A 20,475-nucleotide genomic window follows, 5' to 3' on the forward strand; every position below is an offset into this window, starting at 1 on the left:
CCGGGCTATGATTCGTTTAGTGGGACCTCCATGGCCGCGCCGCACGTCTCTGGCCTGGCAATGGTGCTCTGGAACAAGTGAGCCCCCCCCCCCCCCCCTCTTGCAGGTGTGCTGGGTTGCGCAGCCGCCTTCGTCGCCGTCGCCGCCGATCGCTCCATCGGCCCCCCCAATCGAGTTCCAGGTCACCGTGGGTGGCGGCGGCTGGCAGTACGAGGTGTCGTGGACCCTGACGTGCAGCGGCGCGTTGATTGGCAGTGGAGGGGCCCCCTACTCCGGCACCCTGTCCGCGCCGCCCGGCGAGTGCACGCTCGACATGTACGACTCGTACGGCGACGGCTGGAACGGCAACTTGTGGGAGGGTGCGGGCTATACGTTCACCTTCGACTCCGGTTCCTATGGCAGCGCGACCTTCACCCTCACCGCCCTCCCTCCGTCCTCTCCGCCGTCACCGTCCCTGCCGCCGCTGCCGCCGCTGCCGGGCTACTGCTTCGCCACCTCGGCGGTCGCATCCAAGGCCGTCGTTGTCCCCAAGATTGTCGGCCCCAAGATTGTCGGCGGCGTGCCCGTCGACCCCGCGCGCAAGTATGTGCCCGACCCGCCTTCCCGCGCCAACGCCGCGCTCCGCTCGCCACCCGCCGCCGTCTGCTGACAGGTACACCTGGCTCGTCTCGCTCCAGTACGACAGCGGCTTCCACTTCTGCGGCGGCACGCTCATCGCGCCCGATTGGGTGCTCACCGCCGCGCACTGCACGCAAGACACCGTCGGCCGCGTGGCCGTCGGCATGCACGTCGTCGCCGACGTGAACACCGACCCGTGCGTCTCCTTGCACGAGGTGGCGGAGATCTTGAACCACGAGGACTACGGCTCTCCCAATTCAGAAAGCAACGACGTCTCGCTGCTCAAGCTCGCCACGCCTGTGACCGGCTATGCGCCCATCGACTTGCTCGACGGCCCGGGCATGGACACGCCCTTCCAGGAGCACCTCGCCATGCTCACCGTCGCCGGCTGGGGCACCATGTCCTCCGGCGGCGTGTCCTCGCCGGAGGCCATGGAGGTCGACGTGCCGGTGGTCCAGAATGAGGACTGCAACGTTGACTACAGTGGCCAGATTGACGACACGATGATCTGCGCCGGCGACACCGTGAATGGCGGCGAGGACGCGTGCCAGGGCGACTCGGGTGGCCCCCTCTTCGGCATCGACGCCGACGGCAACTACGTGCTCACGGGCATCGTGAGTTGGGGCTCCGGCTGCGCCGACGCCAACTTCCCGGGCGTCTACGCGCGCGTCTCCCACTTTGATGAGTGGGTCTGCGCGAGGACGGACGGCGCGGTCTGTGGATTTTATCCTCGGTCGCCGCCGCCGCCACCGCCGCCGAGCGCATCACCGTCACCGCCGTCGCCACCATCGCCGCCGCCCTCGCCGCCGCCACCGCCCGCGCCTCCGTCGCCGCCACCAGCAGCGCAGCTGCTCGACCTTCGCACGGCCACCACGTACCAGGACTCGAGCTGGTTCGACAAGCAGGCGCCCGTGAGCGACCTGTCATATGCCGACAGCACGACGGGACGGCCGTGGGCCGAGTGCGGCCACTACACAAGCCACACGTGGGGCGTCGACCTCGGGAGCGAGGTGTATGTGCGCTACGTGCGGCTGCAGAACCGCAACGACTGCTGCCCGGAGCGGCTGACGGACGTCGACATCTATCTCGGCTCGACGGCGGAGACGTACACGGGCAACGCGCTGGTGAAGTCGGACGTGAGCGTGTCGTCGAACGTGATGTTGGAGGTGGAGATCAACGCGCTGGGGCGCTACATCTACCTCAACCGGCCGTCTGCGGCGGGGCTGACGGTGTGCAAGTTCTACGTCTTCGCTTCGCCCGCGACGCCGCCGTCCGTCTCGCCGTCGCCGCCGCCGCCGTCCGCCTCACCCTCGCCGCCGCCGCCCTCAGCATCGCCGTCGCCCCCGTCGCCCTCAGCATCGCCGTCACCCCCGCCGGCATCCGTGTCGCCGTCGCCGCCGCCTCCCTCGGCATCGCCCTCGCCCCCGCCGCCGTCCGCCTCGCCCTCGCCGCCGCCTCCCTCCGCCTCACCGTCACCACCGCCTCCCTCAGCATCGCCCTCGTCGCCGTCCGCCCGGCCCGTGCCTCCTCCTCCGTCGGCCTCGCCGTCGCCGTCCGCCCGGCCCGTGCCGCCTCCTCCGTCGGCCTCGCCGTCGCCGTCCGCCCGGCCCGTGCCGCCTCCTCCGTCGGCCTCGCCGTCGCCGCCGCTGCCACCTGCTTCACCGCCCACCCCTGTGTGCACACCGGTGCTTTACCAGACGTCGGCAGCGCTGCCGACCGACGCGCCGCTGGTAGCACGAGCTCCCGCCTTCATCGACCCGATTGCAAGCGCCCTCATCATCCAAGGGACCGGCGTGAGCGGGAGTGTGTCTGCCTCGGGCATCGCTGTCGGGCGCGACTACGCCGGTGACGACATCTTAGACACCCTTGCTGATGGGACGCCCGGCGCGATCCGCGCCCAGATCTTTACCAACTTCAGCCAGGAGCGCACCGTCAAGGTCACAGCCACCATCTTTGAGAAGGATGACAGCTTCCCCCCGGGCTTCAATCCTGCGGCTCCGGCGTACCGGGGCGATATCGAGTTCGAGAGTGAGAGCTTCACCGGTCTCTTTCCATACGACGTCGAGGACCAGGCGGCCACTGACGTGATTGTCCCGATCGACCTGACCGGCGAGGCCATCAAGCGAGGCGCCACTTACATCGTCGGAATTGTCGCTGAGGTGCCAGGCTTCAATTTGACGCAAGACTCGTCGTGGGGTCTCCTCTCCGTCAAACCAGTCACCGCCGGGGATCCAAGCCTGGCGATTACCGTGCGCAACTTTGCGCCTGGCACGACTGTCACCTTCTTCGACGCATCCCTGTGTATCGCCGGGTGCCACGTGCCTGCTGCGGTGGCAGAGACTCCACCCACCAATCCAGGGGAGACCGGCAAGAGCTTTGCCAACAGCACGGTCTCCATCGAGCTGATCTCAAAGTGCCAGCCACCGTCAGCGCCTCCGCCGTCACCGCTGCCTCCATTCCCACCGCCGCCCAGCCCGCCACCGCCCTCGCCGCCGCCTCCGACCCCCTCTCCTTCGCCGACTCCTTCGCCCACCCTGCCCGGCACCTGCTTCCCGAGCCCGACATCGCTCTCGACCAAGATTGTCGGCGGCGAGGAGATCGACCCGCCGCGCCTCTACCAGTTCCTCGCCCACCTCGGCGGCTGCGGCGCCATCCTCATCCACGCGGAGTGGGCGCTGACGGCCGCACACTGCGCGCCCTACTTTGGCGCTGGCTCCGAGATTCTCCTTGGTCAGCACTCGCGCAACGCTGCCGGATCCGGCGCTGATGAGTGCGTCGAGCGGCTCGAGGTGGTGACCATCGTCCCTCACGAAGACTACAACGGTGGCACTTTCGACAACGACATTGCGCTCATCAAGTTGTCCGCCCCGAGCGAGTACGCCGCGATCGATATGCTCGACCAGCCTGATGACGACACCTGGCACAGCGCGGGCACGCCGCTCGTCGTGGCGGGCTGGGGCACGCTCTCGTCGGGCGGCAACACGCCCGACAAGGCACAGCATGTGACCGTGCCGGCCGTGCCCGAGTGCGCCGAAACTGGCTACGGCAACCAGTACAACCCTGCAACGATGGTGTGCGCTGGCGAGACGGGGCTCGACAGTTGCCAGGGCGACTCGGGCGGGCCTCTTTTTGGCATTGACAGCTCGGGCAAGCGCACACTGGTCGGGATTGTCAGCTGGGGATATGGTTGTGCGGCCAACAACTACCCCGGTGTCTATGCGCGTGTGCAGGCCTACACCGACTGGATCTGCGACTTGACCAGTGGCGACGTTTGCTCGACCGGCATGCCGCCCGCCTCCCCGTCGCCGCCAAAGCCACCTCCCGCATCGCCATCGCCGCCGCCGCCACCGGCCACGCCGCCGCCGTCATGCCCGCTCGGCGACGTCTGCGTCACCGGCCCGTGCTTGATCACCGACGGCGGCTCGTGCGCCACCTCGCCCGACTTCCCGAACGACTACCCGAACCTCGAGGGCTGCACCCTCTACGGCATGCCGCCGGTCGGGCTGGACGTGATCGCCTTTGACGTGGAGGAGCACTCCAACTGCCGCTACGACTACCTCACCGTCAACGGCGTAAAGTACTGCGGCACCTCGGGCCCGGCCGGGGTCGTGCCGTCGGATGGGACCATGACGTGGGTCTCTGACGGTTCGGTCACCGAGTCAGGCTGGAAGGCGCGCGCTCCTTTCTCTTGCTCCCTGCTTCCCTCCTGAGCTCTCACGCTCACCCAGCCCCGGTGCCCAACCCCCTATGTCCCCCCCCGCCCCCCCCCCCCTCTTGCAGGTGTGCTGGGTTGCGCAGCCGCCTTCGTCGCCGTCGCCGCCGATCGCTCCATCGGCCCCCCCAATCGAGTTCCAGGTCACCGTGGGTGGCGGCGGCTGGCAGTACGAGGTGTCGTGGACCCTGACGTGCAGCGGCGCGTTGATTGGCAGTGGAGGGGCCCCCTACTCCGGCACCCTGTCCGCGCCGCCCGGCGAGTGCACGCTCGACATGTACGACTCGTACGGCGACGGCTGGAACGGCAACTTGTGGGAGGGTGCGGGCTATACGTTCACGTTCGACTCCGGTTCCTATGGCAGCGCGACCTTCACCCTCACCGCCCTCCCTCCGTCCTCTCCGCCGTCACCGTCCCTGCCGCCGCTGCCGCCGCTGCCGGGCTACTGCTTCGCCACCTCGGCGGTCGCATCCAAGGCCGTCGTTGTCCCCAAGATTGTCGGCCCCAAGATTGTCGGCGGCGTGCCCGTCGACCCCGCGCGCAAGTATGTGCCCGACCCGCCTTCCCGCGCCAACGCCGCGCTCCGCTCGCCACCCGCCGCCGTCTGCTGACAGGTACACCTGGCTCGTCTCGCTCCAGTACGACAGCGGCTTCCACTTCTGCGGCGGCACGCTCATCGCGCCCGATTGGGTGCTCACCGCCGCGCACTGCACGCAAGACACCGTCGGCCGCGTGGCCGTCGGCATGCACGTCGTCGCCGACGTGAACACCGACCCGTGCGTCTCCTTGCACGAGGTGGCGGAGATCTTGAACCACGAGGACTACGGCTCTCCCAATTCAGAAAGCAACGACGTCTCGCTGCTCAAGCTCGCCACGCCTGTGACCGGCTATGCGCCCATCGACTTGCTCGACGGCCCGGGCATGGACACGCCCTTCCAGGAGCACCTCGCCATGCTCACCGTCGCCGGCTGGGGCACCATGTCCTCCGGCGGCGTGTCCTCGCCGGAGGCCATGGAGGTCGACGTGCCGGTGGTCCAGAATGAGGACTGCAACGTTGACTACAATGGCCAGATTGACGACACGATGATCTGCGCCGGCGACACCGTGAATGGCGGCGAGGACGCGTGCCAGGGCGACTCGGGTGGCCCCCTCTTCGGCATCGACGCCGACGGCAACTACGTGCTCACGGGCATCGTGAGTTGGGGCTCCGGCTGCGCCGACGCCAACTTCCCGGGCGTCTACGCGCGCGTCTCCCACTTTGATGAGTGGGTCTGCGCGAAGACGGACGGCGCGGTCTGTGGATTTTACCCTCGGTCGCCGCCGCCGCCACCGCCGCCGAGCGCATCACCGTCACCGCCGTCGCCACCATCGCCGCCGCCCTCGCCGCCGCCACCGCCCGCGCCTCCGTCGCCGCCACCAGCAGCGCAGCTGCTCGACCTTCGCACGGCCACCACGTACCAGGACTCGAGCTTGTTCGACAAGCAGGCGCCCGTGAGCGACCTGTCATATGCCGACAGCACGACGGGACGGCCGTGGGCCGAGTGCGGCCACTACACAAGCCAATGGTGGGGCGTCGACCTCGGGAGCGAGGTGTATGTGCGCTACGTGCGGCTGCAGAACCGCAACGACTGCTGCCCGGAGCGGCTGACGGACGTCGACATCTATCTCGGCTCGACGGCGGAGACGTACACGGGCAACGCGCTGGTGAAGTCGGACGTGAGCGTGTCGTCGAACGTGATGTTGGAGGTGGAGATCAACGCGCTGGGGCGCTACATCTACCTCAACCGGCCGTCTGCGGCGGGGCTGACGGTGTGCAAGTTCTACGTCTTCGCTTCGCCCGCGCCGCCGTCACAATCATCACCGCCTCCCCCGCCGCCGCCTCCCTCCGCCTCGCCCTCGCCGCCGCCTCCCTCCGCCTCACCATCGCCGCCGCCGCCCTCAGCATCGCCGTCGCCCCCGCCGCCGTCCGTCTCGCCGTCGCCGCCGCCGCCGCCCGCCTCACCATCGCCGCCGCCGCCCTCAGCATCGCCGTCGCCCCCGCCGCCGTCCGTCTCGCCGTCGCCGCCGCCGCCGTCCGCCTCACCATCGCCGCCGCCGCCCTCAGCATCGCCGTCGCCCCCGCCGCCCTCAGCATCACCGTCACCCCCGCCGCCATCCGTGTCGCCGTCGCCGCCGCCTCCCTCGGCATCGCCCTCGCCCCCACCGCCGTCCGCCTCGCCCTCGCCGCCGCCACCCTCACCGCCACAACCCTCCCCTCCTCCACCCACGCCGCCGTCGCCCTCTCCGCCGCCGGTCTCTCCGCCCCCATCCTCGCCGCCACCGCCATGCGATCAGATGTGTCACTTTGCAGGAGCGGCCACGGCGTTGCCCTGCTCGATTTTTGCCGAGTTGCCGTGTCCGCTTCTCGCAGACCGCGGTTGTTCTCAATGTGCCGGGTGCTGTGGCCTGTCGCAGTGCATGTCGACAAACTCATCGGACTTTTGAGCTTCCCGCGCCGGTGCCAGCCGCCATTGGCTGGCGAACAAACAGCACATTCTCGCGTTCTCTTGCTCGTAGAACATACTGGTCGCGCGCGTGTGCTCGCACGTCTTTAGGCTAAGTCGCTCCTTGTGGAAGTCACTTTTGGAACAGTGAACGTCGGTGCTCGAAAATGAGTATCTCTGGCGACCTGTCTGGCTCGCACCAGTCGTGCGAGGCAACAATGCGGCAGTCGAGAGATTCCGTGTCAATGACCAGCAGGGCGGGTCTGCCTCCTCGCAGGCCAGGCTTTCAGATTACGATGATGTAACATACTTGACATCCCCCCTTGGCGCCTTGACCCTTGTGATTTTCCTCCCAAACCAGCGCGATATCTCGGCCTCCGCTCGCGCGCCGGCCGCCCATGCGCTCGCGGGGCTGCCCGACGGGGCTGGCCTCGTGCTGATGGACCCAGCCGAGGTGCCCGACCAGTTGGAGCCGCGCCGACGCGCCGCGCGCGACCACCAGCCAGCTTTTCGGCGGGGTCGAGGACGGTGCGTCGAAAGAGTAGACACTCTCCGGTCCATCCGGAATTTTGTCGTTTTAGTTAGCACTAGACGGTTTTTGGCCGGCGCCATGTGGCGCCGGGCCCCGCCCTCCAGGGCTTGACGCGTCTGGTGCCAGCGACGCAAACGGCGAGTGTTTTGCGACGGGTACTTGTTCGGTACTTGTAGTGTTAGGAGCAACACGACGCCGATCGTTGAAAGTAGCAACCACTCACACACACACACACGCCTCTAACCAACTGGCTCAGTTGAAGAGGCCGCTCCCACAGCTCTCACACCTATCTCTCTGGTACACAATATTGGAAGCGTTGTGAATTGTAGACCATTGGCCTCCTAAAAATCTCTCTCTCAACTCTCTCTTGGTAAGACTTCGGAGAAGGCAAGCCGTGAAGTTGTCAACCGTCTCGGCGTCGACAACAACTCTCGAACCAGTCGTGCTGCGGGAACGGCCCCTCTGATTGCTCTGACAGGCACGCCTTGCACCTCGCCATGGATCCGCGGCAGAAGCCAATGCCGCAACGCTTTCAGGAAAGAGAGGAGGAAGACGCATACCAAAACTGCTCCAATCAGTAGCTCCATACGTTGCCTTTCACTGTGTAGGAGTTGTTGCAGCTTCTCGATCTTTGAAGTCTTGTCCTGCAGCAATATTTTCTGCCTCCAAATGTAGTCTAATACGTCATCGCACCTCCGCCATGAGGACGGCCTTGTGCGAGCGCTGTCGTTGAGAACGAAGCGGCCCGAGTGTTCTGTTGCCTTCAAGGCATATTTCCTGAGCTGAGGTAGCTCGTTCCCTTGGTGAGGGCGGTCGTGTTTGTCATGGCCGGGTCGTGCATGTACGTCTGGGCGACGTCCGTCGGACTACGGTCCGCCATCTTTAGCAGGTCTTTGATCGGCTTCAAATCGTCCTCCTTGACGCCGCTGCCTCGCGACGAATTCTCCGGACCCCGACAAGCCGCCCGACGTTGGGCCTCTGCCCCGCACGCCCCCGCCCCTTCTTTCTGCCCCTCGCTCACACCCCGGCCCGACACGCACATACAAGACAAACCCGGCGTCCTGCTCTCAAAAGAAAAAGAAAAATGGGTCGACCCGTCGAACTGGGATTCGAACTGGCGACTCGCTCAGACCTCAAGAGGTTGCTCACGAAAATCGGCACAGCGATCCTGCAACTTGCGCTCGCGTGGGTGCCACCGGCGGCAGCGGCTTCGGCGTGCCCTCAAGAAAGAAAGAAAGCAGTGGACCATGACACGCCGACAATGTCGAGGGTGTCACTGACAAGAGATTGAGAAAGCGAGCACACCGCCAACACACCGCCGCCCAAGCCGCACCGCCAACACACCGCCGCGCAAGCCGAGACAGCATGCCCTTTGTCCTCTTTCTTGCCCTGCTTGCGTCCGCCACGGCGGCGCCTACCACGAAAGGCCGGCGCGCGAACGAACAACCCAAAGTTCGTCTGGTTGTCACCGGCGAGACCAACGTGGCGAGGACCACGCGTGGCGCGCGAGCTTCAAACCGGGTGGCGCAGATGGCGGCGTGGGGCGGAAACGTCACTATGACAATCCGAGCAGCCCACAACACCTTCACTGTGGTCGAAGTCGCGGACCCCAACGAGGCGCGATTGTTCAAGGAGCAGGCGGAGCGCTCGGGGCTAAGGGTCGAGGAGGATCAGCGGCGCTACCCAGGACCGAGCAGCACCGCCACGCGGACGCAGCCGCTAGCCGAGGAAACGCCATGGGGGATCGAGCGTGTGTACAACGGAGCGGTGCCGAACGCCTCCTTCTTCCCGTCGGCGGTGACGCATCCGCTCTGCATCATCGACTCTGGCTACCTGCTCACACACCCTGACCTTCCCTCTGACGCCACCGCGGCGGACCCGCTCCAAGCTGACCCAGCCGGCACGATGTACTTCGGCGACGACATCTGCAACCACGGCACGCATGTCCTCATCCTCTCCGCCGCCCCTCTCCGCCGCCATCATTCTCTGCCCGCCGTCTCTCCGCCGCCCCCTCGACCCCACCCTCCATCACTCCACCACATCCTCTCCCCCGCCCTCCCCCCCGCCCTCCGTCCCACCAGGCACGCATGTCGCGGGCACCATCGCGGCCATCGGTGGCGACGGGGAGGGAGTGGTCGGTGTCTTCCCGGGTGCGCCTGGCCTGAAGATAGTGAAGGTGTTTGGCGAGGCCGGCCAGCTCGACGACCCACCTGGGTGGCCAAACGAGGCGTGCGGCTGGACCTATGCCTCAGAAGTCGTCGATGCGGTTCAGCGATGTGTCGACAGCGGAGCCAAGATCGTCTCGAGTGAGCGTGCCTAGTTCCGCTACCCGTCTTTGACTCATCTAACCCCTCCCGCCCCCACCCCCCCTCTTCCGCAGTGTCGCTCGGAGGTGGGGGTCCGTCGAGCACTGAGCGTGATGCCTTCCAGACATTCTTTGATGACGGCATCCTCAGCATCGCGACCGCCGGCAACGGCGGAAGTAGCAGCTACAGTTACCCGGCGTCCTACTCCTCGGTCATGAGCGTCGCCGCCACCGACAGCAGCGACGCGAAGGCGAGCTTCTCGCAGTTCAACGACGACGTCGACATCGCTGCGCCAGGCGTCGACGTCGTCTCGACCGTCGGTGCCACCCCTGTGCGAGAAGGCCGCAGCGCCGCCGCTCTCCCACCGCTCTCACGCGATCATTGTCTCCTACCTAGGCCCTCCGAGCGACACTGGGGTCGGCCCCCCGGCCTATGATTCGTACGATGGGACCTCCATGGCCGGGCCCCAAGTTTTTGGCCTGCCAATGGGGTTTTGGAACAAGTGAGCCCCCCCCCCCCCCCCCCGCACGCACGCGCGCGCGCACGCACGCACGCGGAGGTCGGACCCGAGCCGCCGCGTCAGACACGCCTCGCGGCCACGCAGGTACCCGTCCTATACCAACGCCGAGGTCCGCACGGCGCTTGAGGGGGGCGCCGAGGATCTGGGCGAGCCAGGCCGCGACAACCAGTTCGGCCATGGCCTCGCCAACTACCAGGGAGCCGAGATGAGGTTGGGCGCGCCATCGGCGCCGCCGCCGCCGCCGGCCCCGCCGCCGCCGTCCTTGCCGTCATGCCCGCTCGGCGACGTCTGCGCCACCGGCCCGTGCTTGATCACCGACGGCGGCTCGTGCGCCACCTCGCCCGACTTCCCGAACGACTACCCGAACCTCGAGGGCTGCACCCTCTACGGCATGCCGCCGGTCGGGCTGGACGTGATCGCCTTTGACGTGGAGGAGCACTCCAACTGCATCTGGGACTACCTCACCGTCAACGGCGTAAAGTACTGCGGCACCTCGGGCCCGGCCGGGGTCGTGCCGTCCTCCTCGAAGGCGTCCTCGCTCGTGAGCTGCTCGCCGCTTCTCATGCCCGCCCTCGTGCTCATCCTCCTCGCCATCGCCTGCGGCGCCTCCTGGCCGACCGCGGCGAGCGGAAAGGGGGCTCGCGGCGCGGCGTGGGCCACTTGTTTCGCCGCCGCCACGGCGTACCTCTCCGGCGCGGCGGCGGCACCTGTCGGTTTCTCCGCAAGCGCTTTGCCGTGGCTCGCAGCGGGTCCCCCAGCGGGTCCCCCGAAGGTCGCCGCCGCAGTCGCCGCCTTGGCCGTCGTCTGCACGGTGACGTGGCGCCGCAACTTAAAGGCTTGGCCACCGTCGCTGGCGGTTTGGGTCACTGTCGCTGGCGGCGCCGCGCTTGTCGCAGCCTCAACGACCGTGCTCTTCATCACAGCTGCCTTCCTCGTCGCCGCCGTTTGCAGCTGGCGGCTGTTCGGGATGGCTGGCGGCCGAGACGACAAGAGCAGCTCGAGATCCGCCGCCTCGCTCGAGCCTGCCGAACGTCGTTGCCGCCATCGCACGCCGTCTCAGATTCACCACCAGCAGTTCAATTCGCATAGCTGCTTGGTCCTGCTTTGCGCCTTTGGTATGCTTGCTCCTTGCGAGGCTCGTCCGTCGCCTCTACGTCGGCTGAAGACGGACGTCACATGCGAGATTGTCCTGCGCCAGAAGATGAACCCGCCCGGAGGAGCCGCCCTTCCGCCCGAGCCCGCCTGCGTTCCGGTCGGTCGTCGGGGGCCCGTGTACGAGTTCTCGCCATCCCTGCCCAAGGCCTTCGTTGCGAGCATGGGGGGCGTCCGCCAGCTCGGTGGCAGAATCGTCACTTTTGTCGGTGGCAACGCTAGCGCCAAAAAGTCCGTCCCAACGGTCTTCATCCCAGCGAGCGCCACCGTGGTCGCAGACGGACCCGCACGCGGCGTGCAGCGCCTGAGCGCCGCCGCCACGGGCACGAAAAAGGTCTTGGTTGCCAGGATGAGGAGCACCACACATGGTCAGGAGCCGACGCCGACGATCAATGACCTAAAGGAGCGCGTCTTCGGCATGGGAATCAGCCCCGTGGCCGTCAACTTCAAGTCGCAGTCCGCCGCCTGCTCAGAGAATGAGCTCATCATCGAACCAGGTGCGTGTGTTTCCGGGAACACTGCGCCAGGCTGTGCTGAGATCAGCGACGGTGTGATGAATCTCGACCTCGACATGGACCTCTCGCCAGGCGTGGATCCCAGCGCGGTGGAGTATGCAGCGGTTGTTAAGCTCAACGCCTTAGGCCTGCGTGATGCCGCAACAGCGGACTATGTCATGTTTCTCTTCCCTCCGGGCATAAGTCCGTGGATCGCGTATGCCTACATCAATGGGTGGTCATCATTTTACAGTGACACGTGGGGCGGGTCTGTCTCCGCCCACATGCACGAAGTCGGCCACAACTTTGGACTCGCCCACTCCGGCGAGTTTGGCGAGGAGTACGGCGACCAGTCTTCGTATATGGGCTACAGCTACTTAAGTATCGGCTGGCCCGCGATGTGCTACCACGGCGGGCAGCACCGCAGCCTCGGGTGGTACAGCACCCACACCACCGAGATCGCAGCCTCCGACTTCGTCAGCGGCCAGAACGAGCTCGTCGACCTGTTCGCATTCACCGACGTCCAGGCCCTGTCCGCAGGGGACCCCGTCATCATCAAATTGGACGTCGCCTCACCCCGGGGCTATGCGCTCTACCTACAGTACAACAAGGCGGAGGACCACAACAGCGGCGTGGTAGAGTCCGCAAACCTCATCACCGTCGTCCAGGACGCGCTCAACACCCCGGCGTACCAGCAGTCGTGGAAGGTGGCGTCGCTCGGTGAAGGGGACGACTACGACGACAATCTGCGCGTCAAGGTGTGCTCGCTCGACGTGGTTGGCAGCGTCGACGTCGTGAGGCTCTCCATTTCTCTCGACTACATTGGCGATCCATGCCCCCCGCCGACTCTGTCGCCGCCGCCGGCTCCCCCATCGCCGCCGCCAGCGTCGCCACCACCGTCGCCGCCGCCCTCGCCGCCGCCACCGCCCGCGCCTCCGTCGCCGCCACCAGCAGCGCAGCTGCTCGACCTTCGCACGGCCACCACGTACCAGGACTCGAGCTGGTTCGACAAGCAGGCGCCCGTGAGCGACCTGTCATACGCCGACAGCACGACGGGACGGCCGTGGGCCGAGTGCGGCCACTACACAAGCCAATGGTGGGGCGTCGACCTCGGGAGCGAGGTGTATGTGCGCTACGTGCGGCTGCAGAACCGCAACGACTGCTGCCCGGAGCGGCTGACGGACGTCGACATCTATCTCGGCTCGACGGCGGAGACGTACACGGGCAACGCGCTGGTGAAGTCGGACGTGAGCGTGTCGTCGAACGTGATGTTGGAGGTGGAGATCAACGCGTTGGGGCGCTACATCTACCTCAACCGGCCGTCTGCGGCGGGGCTGACGGTGTGCAAGTTCTACGTCTTCGCTTCGCCCGCGCCGCCGTCACAATCATCACCGCCTCCCCCGCCTCCGTCACCACCATCGCCGCCGCCACCGCCTCCCTCGGCATCGCCCTCGCCGCCGCCGCCACCGCCTCCGAGCGCATCGCCTTCACAAGCGCCGCCGAGCGCATCACCGTCACCGCCGCCACCATCGCCGCCGCCGCCGCCCGCGCCTCCGTCGCCGCCACCAGCAGCGCAGCTGCTCGACCTTCGCACGGCCACCACGTACCAGGACTCGAGCTGGTTCGACAAGCAGGCGCCCGTGAGCGATCTTTCATATGCCGACAGCACGACGGGACGGCCGTGGGCCGAGTGCGGCCACTACACAAGCCACACGTGGGGCGTCGACCTCGGGAGCGAGGTGTATGTGCGCTACGTGCGGCTGCAGAACCGCAACGACTGCTGCCCGGAGCGGCTGACGGACGTCGACATCTATCTCGGCTCGACGGCGGGGACGTACGCGGGCAACGCGCTGGTGAAGTCGGACGTGAGCGTGTCGTCGAACGTGATGTTGGAGGTGGAGATCAACGCGTTGGGGCGCTACATCTACCTCAACCGGCCGTCTGCGGCGGGGCTGACGGTGTGCAAGTTCTACGTCTTCGCTTCGCCCGCGACGCCGCCGTCACCATCACCGCCTCCACCGCCGCCGCCTCCCTCCGCCTCGCCCTCGCCGCCGCCTCCCTCGGCATCACCATCGCCGCCGCCTCCCTCAGCATCGCCGTCGCCCCCGCCGCCGTCCGTCTCGCCGTCGCCGCCGCCGCCGTCCGCCTCACCATCGCCGCCGCCGCCCTCAGCATCGCCGTCGCCCCCGCCGCCCTCAGCATCACCGTCACCCCCGCCGCCATCCGTGTCGCCGTCGCCGCCGCCTCCCTCGGCATCGCCCCCGCCGCCGTCCGCCTCGCCCTCGCCGCCGCCTCCCTCCGCCTCACCATCTCCGCCGCCTCCCTCCGCCTCACCGTCACCACCGCCTCCCTCAGCATCGCCCTCGCCGCCGCCTCCCTCCGCGTCGCCGTCGCCGCCGCCTCCCTCCACCTCGCCGTCGCCGCCGCCTCCGTCCGCCTCGCCCTCGCCGCCGCCTCCGTCCGCCTCGCCGTCTCCGCCGCCTCCCTCCGCCTCGCCGTCGCCGCCGCCTCCCTCCGCGTCGCCGTCGCCGCCGCCTCCGTCCGCCTCGCCGTCGCCGCCGCCTCCCTCCGCACCGCCGTCGCCGCCGCCTCCCTCCGACTCGCCGTCGCCGCCGCCTCCGTCCGCCTCGCCGTCGCCGCCGCCTCCGTCCGCCTCACCCTCGCCCCCGCCGCCCTCAGCGTCGCCGTCGCCCCCGCCGCCCTCAGCATCGCCGTCACCCCCGCCGGCATCCGTGTCGCCGTCGCCGCCGCCTCCCTCGGCATCGCCCTCGCCCCCGCCGCCGACCTCGCCACCGCCTCCCACGCTGCCGCCTCCCGCCCCTCCTCCATCCCCGCCTCCACCCACGCCGCCGCCCTCACCGCCGCCCTCACCACCACCACCCTCGCCACCACCGCCCTCACCGCCGACCTCGCCACCGCCTCCCACGCCGCCGCCACCCTCACCGCCACAACCCTCCCCTCCTCCACCCACGCCGCCGTCGCCCTCTCCGCCGCCGGTCTCTCCGCCCCCATCCTCGCCGCCACCGCCATGCGATCAGATGTGTCACTTTGCAGGAGCGGCCAAGGCGTTGCCCTGCTCGATTTTTGCCGAGTTGCCGTGTCCGCTTCTCGCAGACCGCGGTTGTTCTCAATGTACCGGGTGCTGTGGCCTGTCGCAGTGCATGTCGACAAACTCATCGGACTTTTGAGCTTCCCGCGCCGGTGCCAGCCGCCATTGGCTGGCGAATTCTACGTTTACGGATACGTGTGAATGGAGAATGGAAATTGGAACCGTGGCCATGACAGACCGGCGGCGCGTACGTGAATGTGCATGGTATGCATGTTGCATGTAGTGTGCAGAGCTGAACTCGTCGAGACGTGGACGATGTGGAATGTGAGTAGCGTTGACGCCTGTGGCGCAGAAAAAGTAATATATCTTTATGCAGTTGGCGACGGTATATCATTTGGGCGACGTGGCATAGTGTGGTAACCTCCCTCCGCCTCACCGTCACCACCGCCTCCCTCAGCATCGCCCTCGCCGCCGCCTCCCTCCACCTCGCCCTCGCCGCCGCCTCCCTCCACCTCGCCGTCGCCGCCGCCTCCGTCCGCCTCGCCCTCGCCGCCGCCTCCGTCCGCCTCGCCGTCTCCGCCGCCTCCCTCCGCCTCGCCGTCGCCGCCGCCTCCCTCCGCGTCGCCGTCGCCGCCGCCTCCCTCCGCACCGCCGTCGCCGCCGCCTCCCTCCGACTCGCCGTCGCCTCCGCCTCCCTCCGCCTCACCGTCACCACCGCCTCCCTCAGCATCGCCCTCGCCACCGCCTCCCTCGGCATCGCCCTCGCCGCCGCCGCCACCGCCTCCGAGCGCATCGCCTTCACCGCCGCCGCCGAGCGCATCGCCGTCACCACCGCCGCCGAGCGCATCACCGTCACCGCCGCCGCGATCGCTGCCGACCTTCTGGCAGACCATCGCCCACCACATGGCCCTGCCTGCCGACCATGAGTCGTTCCGGCGCAATGGCGTCTACACCTTCCGACTGACCTATGGCGGCGGCACGATGCCGGCGGCCAGCAACCCCGACTGGCTCACGTCGACCTGGACGCAGACCAACTGGGTCACGGAGGGCTCGCCGGGCACGCTGACCTGCCTCGACGCAGGATGCACAAAGTGGAATGCCGGAGCCGGTCAGTCCACATTCAAGGGGCTCGCAAAGAGCGACACCAGCAACACAGTGCTCGACGGCAATGGCCTGGAAGGCGGCTGGTACAACACGGTGGGCGGCCTTGTCACGTTCAACGGAGGGATGCCGGTCAATCACGGATGGGTCGCCGACACCATGACCTTGTCGAGCAGCCCGCCGACGCGGGAACCGCGCAAGAACTGGAGCTGGTCCTCGAGCGCCGCGAACGCGCCCTGCAGCGCGGCGGCGGCCTCGCACGCCTCGTCGGCGCGGGCGTCTGCCTCGCTCGCGCGCCGCCTCTCCTCGTCCACCATCGAGTCGGCGTACGCCTGGATCTCCTTCCGGTGTCGCCCGAGCCGTAGCCTGTTTTCGGTCTCCGCAACCCGCGCCGCCGCCGCCGCCTCCCTGCGCACCTTTGCGACCTCGCGCTCGCGCGCGGCCTCCTGCTCGGCGCGGAGCTCGTCCGCCGCGTTCTCGGCCCGCTCGCGCTCGGCCGCGACTGCCTGCTGCACGGCCGCCGCAGCGGCCGCCGCCGCGCGGCGCTCACGGTGGCCGAGGTCCGTGACGGCGCGCGAGAGGAGGCCGCGCTGGTAGTCGATCTCGCGCTGCTGCCGCGCCGCGAGCCGCCGCAGCCTGACGACCTCTGACGGCGGCGGCGGGCGCCTCCCGCGCACCGCCGCGGCGATGAGCCCGAGCGCGTCCATGTCGAGGAGACGCACGGCGCTCGAGGCGCCGAGCCGCTCGTGCGCGCCCATCGCAAAGGCGAGGACCTTGAGGTCGGCGGGGATCTCTGCTGCTGCGGCGGCCGCGGCGCCGCCGCCGCCGCCGCCCGCGTCGGCCGCGGTCGAGGTGATCTTGGGGAAGACGAAGCGCGTCGCCGACTCGATCTCGAGCGTGCGCATCGCCCGCTCGGCCTCGGCTGGGTGTTGCCGCCGCGCTGGCGCGCTATGCGGAGGCGCGAGCACACCAACTCGCGGCGCTTGTTGTAGTCCTTGACGGTGCGCTCGCACTTCTGCCAGAGCGACCTCACCGCGAAGCTGGCGGACATGGGCAAGGACACCGGCCCGCTCGCGCTCGCCGCCGCGCAGGTGGCCACCCAGCGGGCAAAGATCAAGGCCTTGTTGTGTAGAGCCCGTCCGTCGCCTTCGCCATCTTAGTGGCCAAGTTGAGGAGGTAGGCGACGTGCGAGAGGGTGAGGCCGCCCACGGGGCAAGCCACGGCCAGCGCCACGGCGCTCGGCTCTTCCTGGGTCGCCACTGAGGCCAAGGCAGCAGCCACATCCTGGGAGGAAAAGTGCGCCACCGACGCGCACTTCTCGTGCGGGTCATTCTCGGAGTTGTCGGGGGCGTGCGAAGCTACCGCCTGCGAACGGCCGGTTGGCAGACGTCATGGCCGGGACCAAGAGGTGCCTCGGGCCAGTTGGGGGGGCAAACCCAGCCCGCCCCCTAGAACCCCGGGTAAGGCCCAGGTGTGGCCTAGGGCATCAGAAGGGACCAAGAGGAGTCCAGTCTGAGCCATAGAGCCCATGTCTTTGCCCCCGAAGAGGTCGCGTTCAAATGCCCGGAACGGCCGTCTCAGTGGTGTCCGGCCGGCGCGATCACCGAGCTGTGACGCTCAGGGAAGCCCGATGAGGTGCTGGTTTCTTTGCCCAGGCCTGGCCTACGACCCATGCTGGATCAGCTGAGCAAGGTTTGGGGAGAATCCTATATTGGGATCTTCAGATATTTTATGACGGATGACCGAAAATGGGCAAAAACGGGGTTATTTTGGTGCACAGCTTCTCGCAACTCCACAACGCCACTTTGGGACATCGTCATCGACGACACACCCCCTCTCGAATATTTCTCAGTACTCCGATTTATTCGTTGTGCGTGCTGCGTGGCGCGCGCCACAGAGCACGCGCCTGCCTGCTGCTGCGCGGCGTGCGTCGCCAAAGTCCGTGTACGCGGCCGAGTCGTGCTCGATGCCGAAGCCGAGCTCCTGCCTCATGCGGCGTGGGGCGCCGGGCGGCCCCGCCTTGAGGAGCAGCGCGGGCTGCGTCCGGTACATTCGCTGCAGGATGAGCATCTTGTGGTGCACGTCGAACGTGTCCGACTCGAGGTCGGCGCAGTCCTAATGAGGCGACGACGGCCTAGAGTCGGGGGTGAGTCAAGAGTGTCCGACTCTCGGTCAGCGCGGGCCTCGAAGAGGAGCTGCCGCTCTCCGGCCGAGAGGAGGACGCGGTGCCGCCGCACCGTCTGGCGCATCGCGTGCAGCGAGATGACGAGCAGGCCGAGGTCGACCTCGGACAGCACCTGTGATCGACCGATTGGCTCGGCGAGTGAGTAGGCGAGAGGAGCAGGCCAAAGTCGAGACTCGGAGAGCACCTCTGCGCCGGCGGCGAGCGAGCGGAGGAGGAGCCGCTCCGTATCGCGCAGCACGAGCCGCACCTAGCGCAGCGAGTCGAGCGATCCACAGGGATGGGACTGAGGGGCAGCGGCTCCGTGCCGCGAGGGAGGAGGCAGCGCCTGCTTGAGCAGAGAGGCGCGAGAGCGGCGGCGCGAGCGCAGCTGCCGCACGACAGAGCGCAGCGTTGTCACTGCGACCTATGTGTCATGTCATTGGATTTGGGTACCGGGTTGGTGAGGTACTGCGCCGCGCACCGTCGTGACTGCGACCGCGAGGGCTACGGCGCCCGGCAGCATCGCCGACATCGTCGCGGTGAGCGAGTTTTGTGCCATGAGGGTGTCCATCGCGCCCATCTGCACGAGCAATCACCCGAGGCTTACCCGAGATTCCCCGAGATCGCCGCGAGATCACCCGAGATTGCCCGAGAGCCCCTACCCTCGCGCCCACCACCTGCACGAGCAGCTCGCGCCGCATGTACTGCGTCTGGATGAGCAGCAGCTGCAGCAGCGGCCCGCGTGCCATCGAGTAGACGGGCGACTGCATCTGCTGCTCGAAGAGGAGCGACATCGCCTCGAGCTCCGCGGCCTCCGCCTCGTCGGGAGGCATCCTAAGTCAGAAGGTTCCTAGAAGGTTCCTAGAAGGTTCCTGAGTGAGAAGGGGAGCGAGCTCACCACTGAGGGGCTCCTCCGCCTCGTGCGCGAGTCTCGGGGCTCGCGGAGTCTCGGGCACTCTCGGGCACTCTCGCGGAATCTCGGGGAATCTCGGGGAATCTCGGGGAATCTGGTGCGGGAGGGCGCCCGTCCGTGAAGACGGGCGTCGCGCCGTACCCGCTCGCCCACCTGACCACCTCACCCGGAGTGGTCAACGCATTCAAGGCGGGGCGTCCGCGCCGTGCCCGCCCGCCCACCGGCGAGGCATGGTGGTTGCCATGTCGACGGCTCCCACCGCACTCTCGCCCAGCGCGCCCACCGCGCCAACCGCAGACACCGCGCTCTCGCCGAGCGCGCCGACCGCGCCGCCGACGACTCCGACAGCCGACGAGAGGCTCTCGAGGTAGCCGCCCCCCTCGCCCCCTTCGCCGCCCTCCCCTCCGCCCCTTCCTCCGCCCCCTCCGCCGCCCTCGCCGCCGCCCTCGCCGCCGCCCTCGCCGCCCCCCTCCTCGCCGCCGCCCCCGAGGCGCAACGCGCGCGGCGCGTCGCCGCCTCCGCCGTCGAACAGGGGGCGGGGCAACCCTCCTCCTCCTCCTCCGCCTCCGCCTCCTCCGCCGCCGCCCACGCCCGCGCCGTCGTCGTCGCCGCCGCCGCCGCCGCCGCCGCCGCCGCCGCCGCCGCCGCCCCTAGCTCCGGCGGCGCCAAGCGCGGCGGCGGCGCCGGCGCCGGCAGCACTCGCCCCGCCGGCGGCGCCGAGCGCGTTGAGCTCGGAGGCGTAGTTCTCCTTGAACTGGCGGAGCAGCGAGCGGAGGAGCGCATTCGCCTCCGAGATGGCGCGCGGGTCCGACACCTGTGGGAGATTGCGGGGGAGATTGCGAGAGATGGCGCGAGGTTGTGGGAGATGGCGCGCGGGTCCGACACCTGCTCGTACTGGCGCGAGTAGATCTCGGCTCATCTCGGCTCATCTCGGCTGATCTCGGGCCTATCTCGTGCCGCAACACCTGCTCGTACTGGCGCGAGTACAGCTCACGCACCAGCATCGACACCGGCGCCACCACGTAGTACGACAGGAAAGAGGCCGCCGCCGCGCCGGCCTCGCGCGCCGTGCGGCGCAGCAGCGGCAGCAGCGCGTCGGGGCGGTACATCGAGTGCAGAAGCACGGCGCCGCCGCCCGCCGCCGCGGCGCAGTAGCCTGCGCGGTGAGGACGCCGACGTCGGGGCGGGGGCGTGCGGTGTTGTGCAGTGTACTTCAGAGCACCGCGTGGATACGAGGGATGCGAACACACAGTGAGTATACCGGACTGCGGCGGAGCACAGCTGAGTGCGTGTCCTCTCGAGCGCCGGTCGGAGCATACGGGTGCGTGCTCCGCTCCGAGGCGCGGAGATGTGGGGAGGTGTGGGGGGAGATGTGGGGAGGTGTGGGGGGAGAGTCTCTCGCTTCTAGGCGCCGGTAGCCGAGCCAGTTCG

General features: G+C 68.3%; 3 protein-coding genes across 3 annotated transcripts; 2 read left to right on the top strand and 1 right to left on the bottom strand.

Moving 5' to 3' along the window:
• Positions 1 to 4,876: 4,876 nt before the first annotated feature.
• EMIHUDRAFT_62549 (hypothetical protein) lies at positions 4,877 to 5,620 on the top strand (the record flags this gene model as incomplete). Its single annotated transcript, XM_005793700.1, has 1 exon — positions 4,877 to 5,620. A coding segment is annotated over one exon (744 nt), but the record flags the coding sequence as incomplete, so codon positions are not given.
• Positions 5,621 to 12,077: 6,457 nt separating this feature from the next.
• On the top strand, positions 12,078 to 15,267 carry EMIHUDRAFT_433316 (hypothetical protein). Its single transcript, XM_005793701.1, is given in 2 exon segments — positions 12,078 to 14,551; positions 14,565 to 15,267. 2 exon segments carry the CDS (start codon positions 12,102 to 12,104, stop codon positions 15,097 to 15,099), a joined length of 2,985 nt encoding a protein of 994 aa, XP_005793758.1. The 5' UTR covers positions 12,078 to 12,101; the 3' UTR covers positions 15,100 to 15,267.
• A 2,467-nt stretch (positions 15,268 to 17,734) lies between these two features.
• On the bottom strand, positions 17,735 to 18,911 carry EMIHUDRAFT_420729 (hypothetical protein). The gene is made up of 6 exons (XM_005793702.1): positions 18,809 to 18,911; positions 18,628 to 18,711; positions 18,478 to 18,555; positions 18,337 to 18,399; positions 18,151 to 18,264; positions 17,735 to 18,082 (listed from the first exon to the last, which is right to left on the bottom strand). The coding sequence occupies exons 1-6, from the start codon at positions 18,899 to 18,901 to the stop codon at positions 17,816 to 17,818; spliced, it is 699 nt and encodes a 232-aa protein (XP_005793759.1). The 5' UTR covers positions 18,902 to 18,911; the 3' UTR covers positions 17,735 to 17,815.
• Positions 18,912 to 20,475: the final 1,564 nt, after the last annotated feature.

This window comes from Emiliania huxleyi (assembly GCF_000372725.1).
Source record: "Emiliania huxleyi CCMP1516 unplaced genomic scaffold EMIHUscaffold_10, whole genome shotgun sequence".
In the NCBI taxonomy this organism is placed as follows: domain Eukaryota; phylum Haptophyta; order Isochrysidales; family Noelaerhabdaceae; genus Emiliania; species Emiliania huxleyi.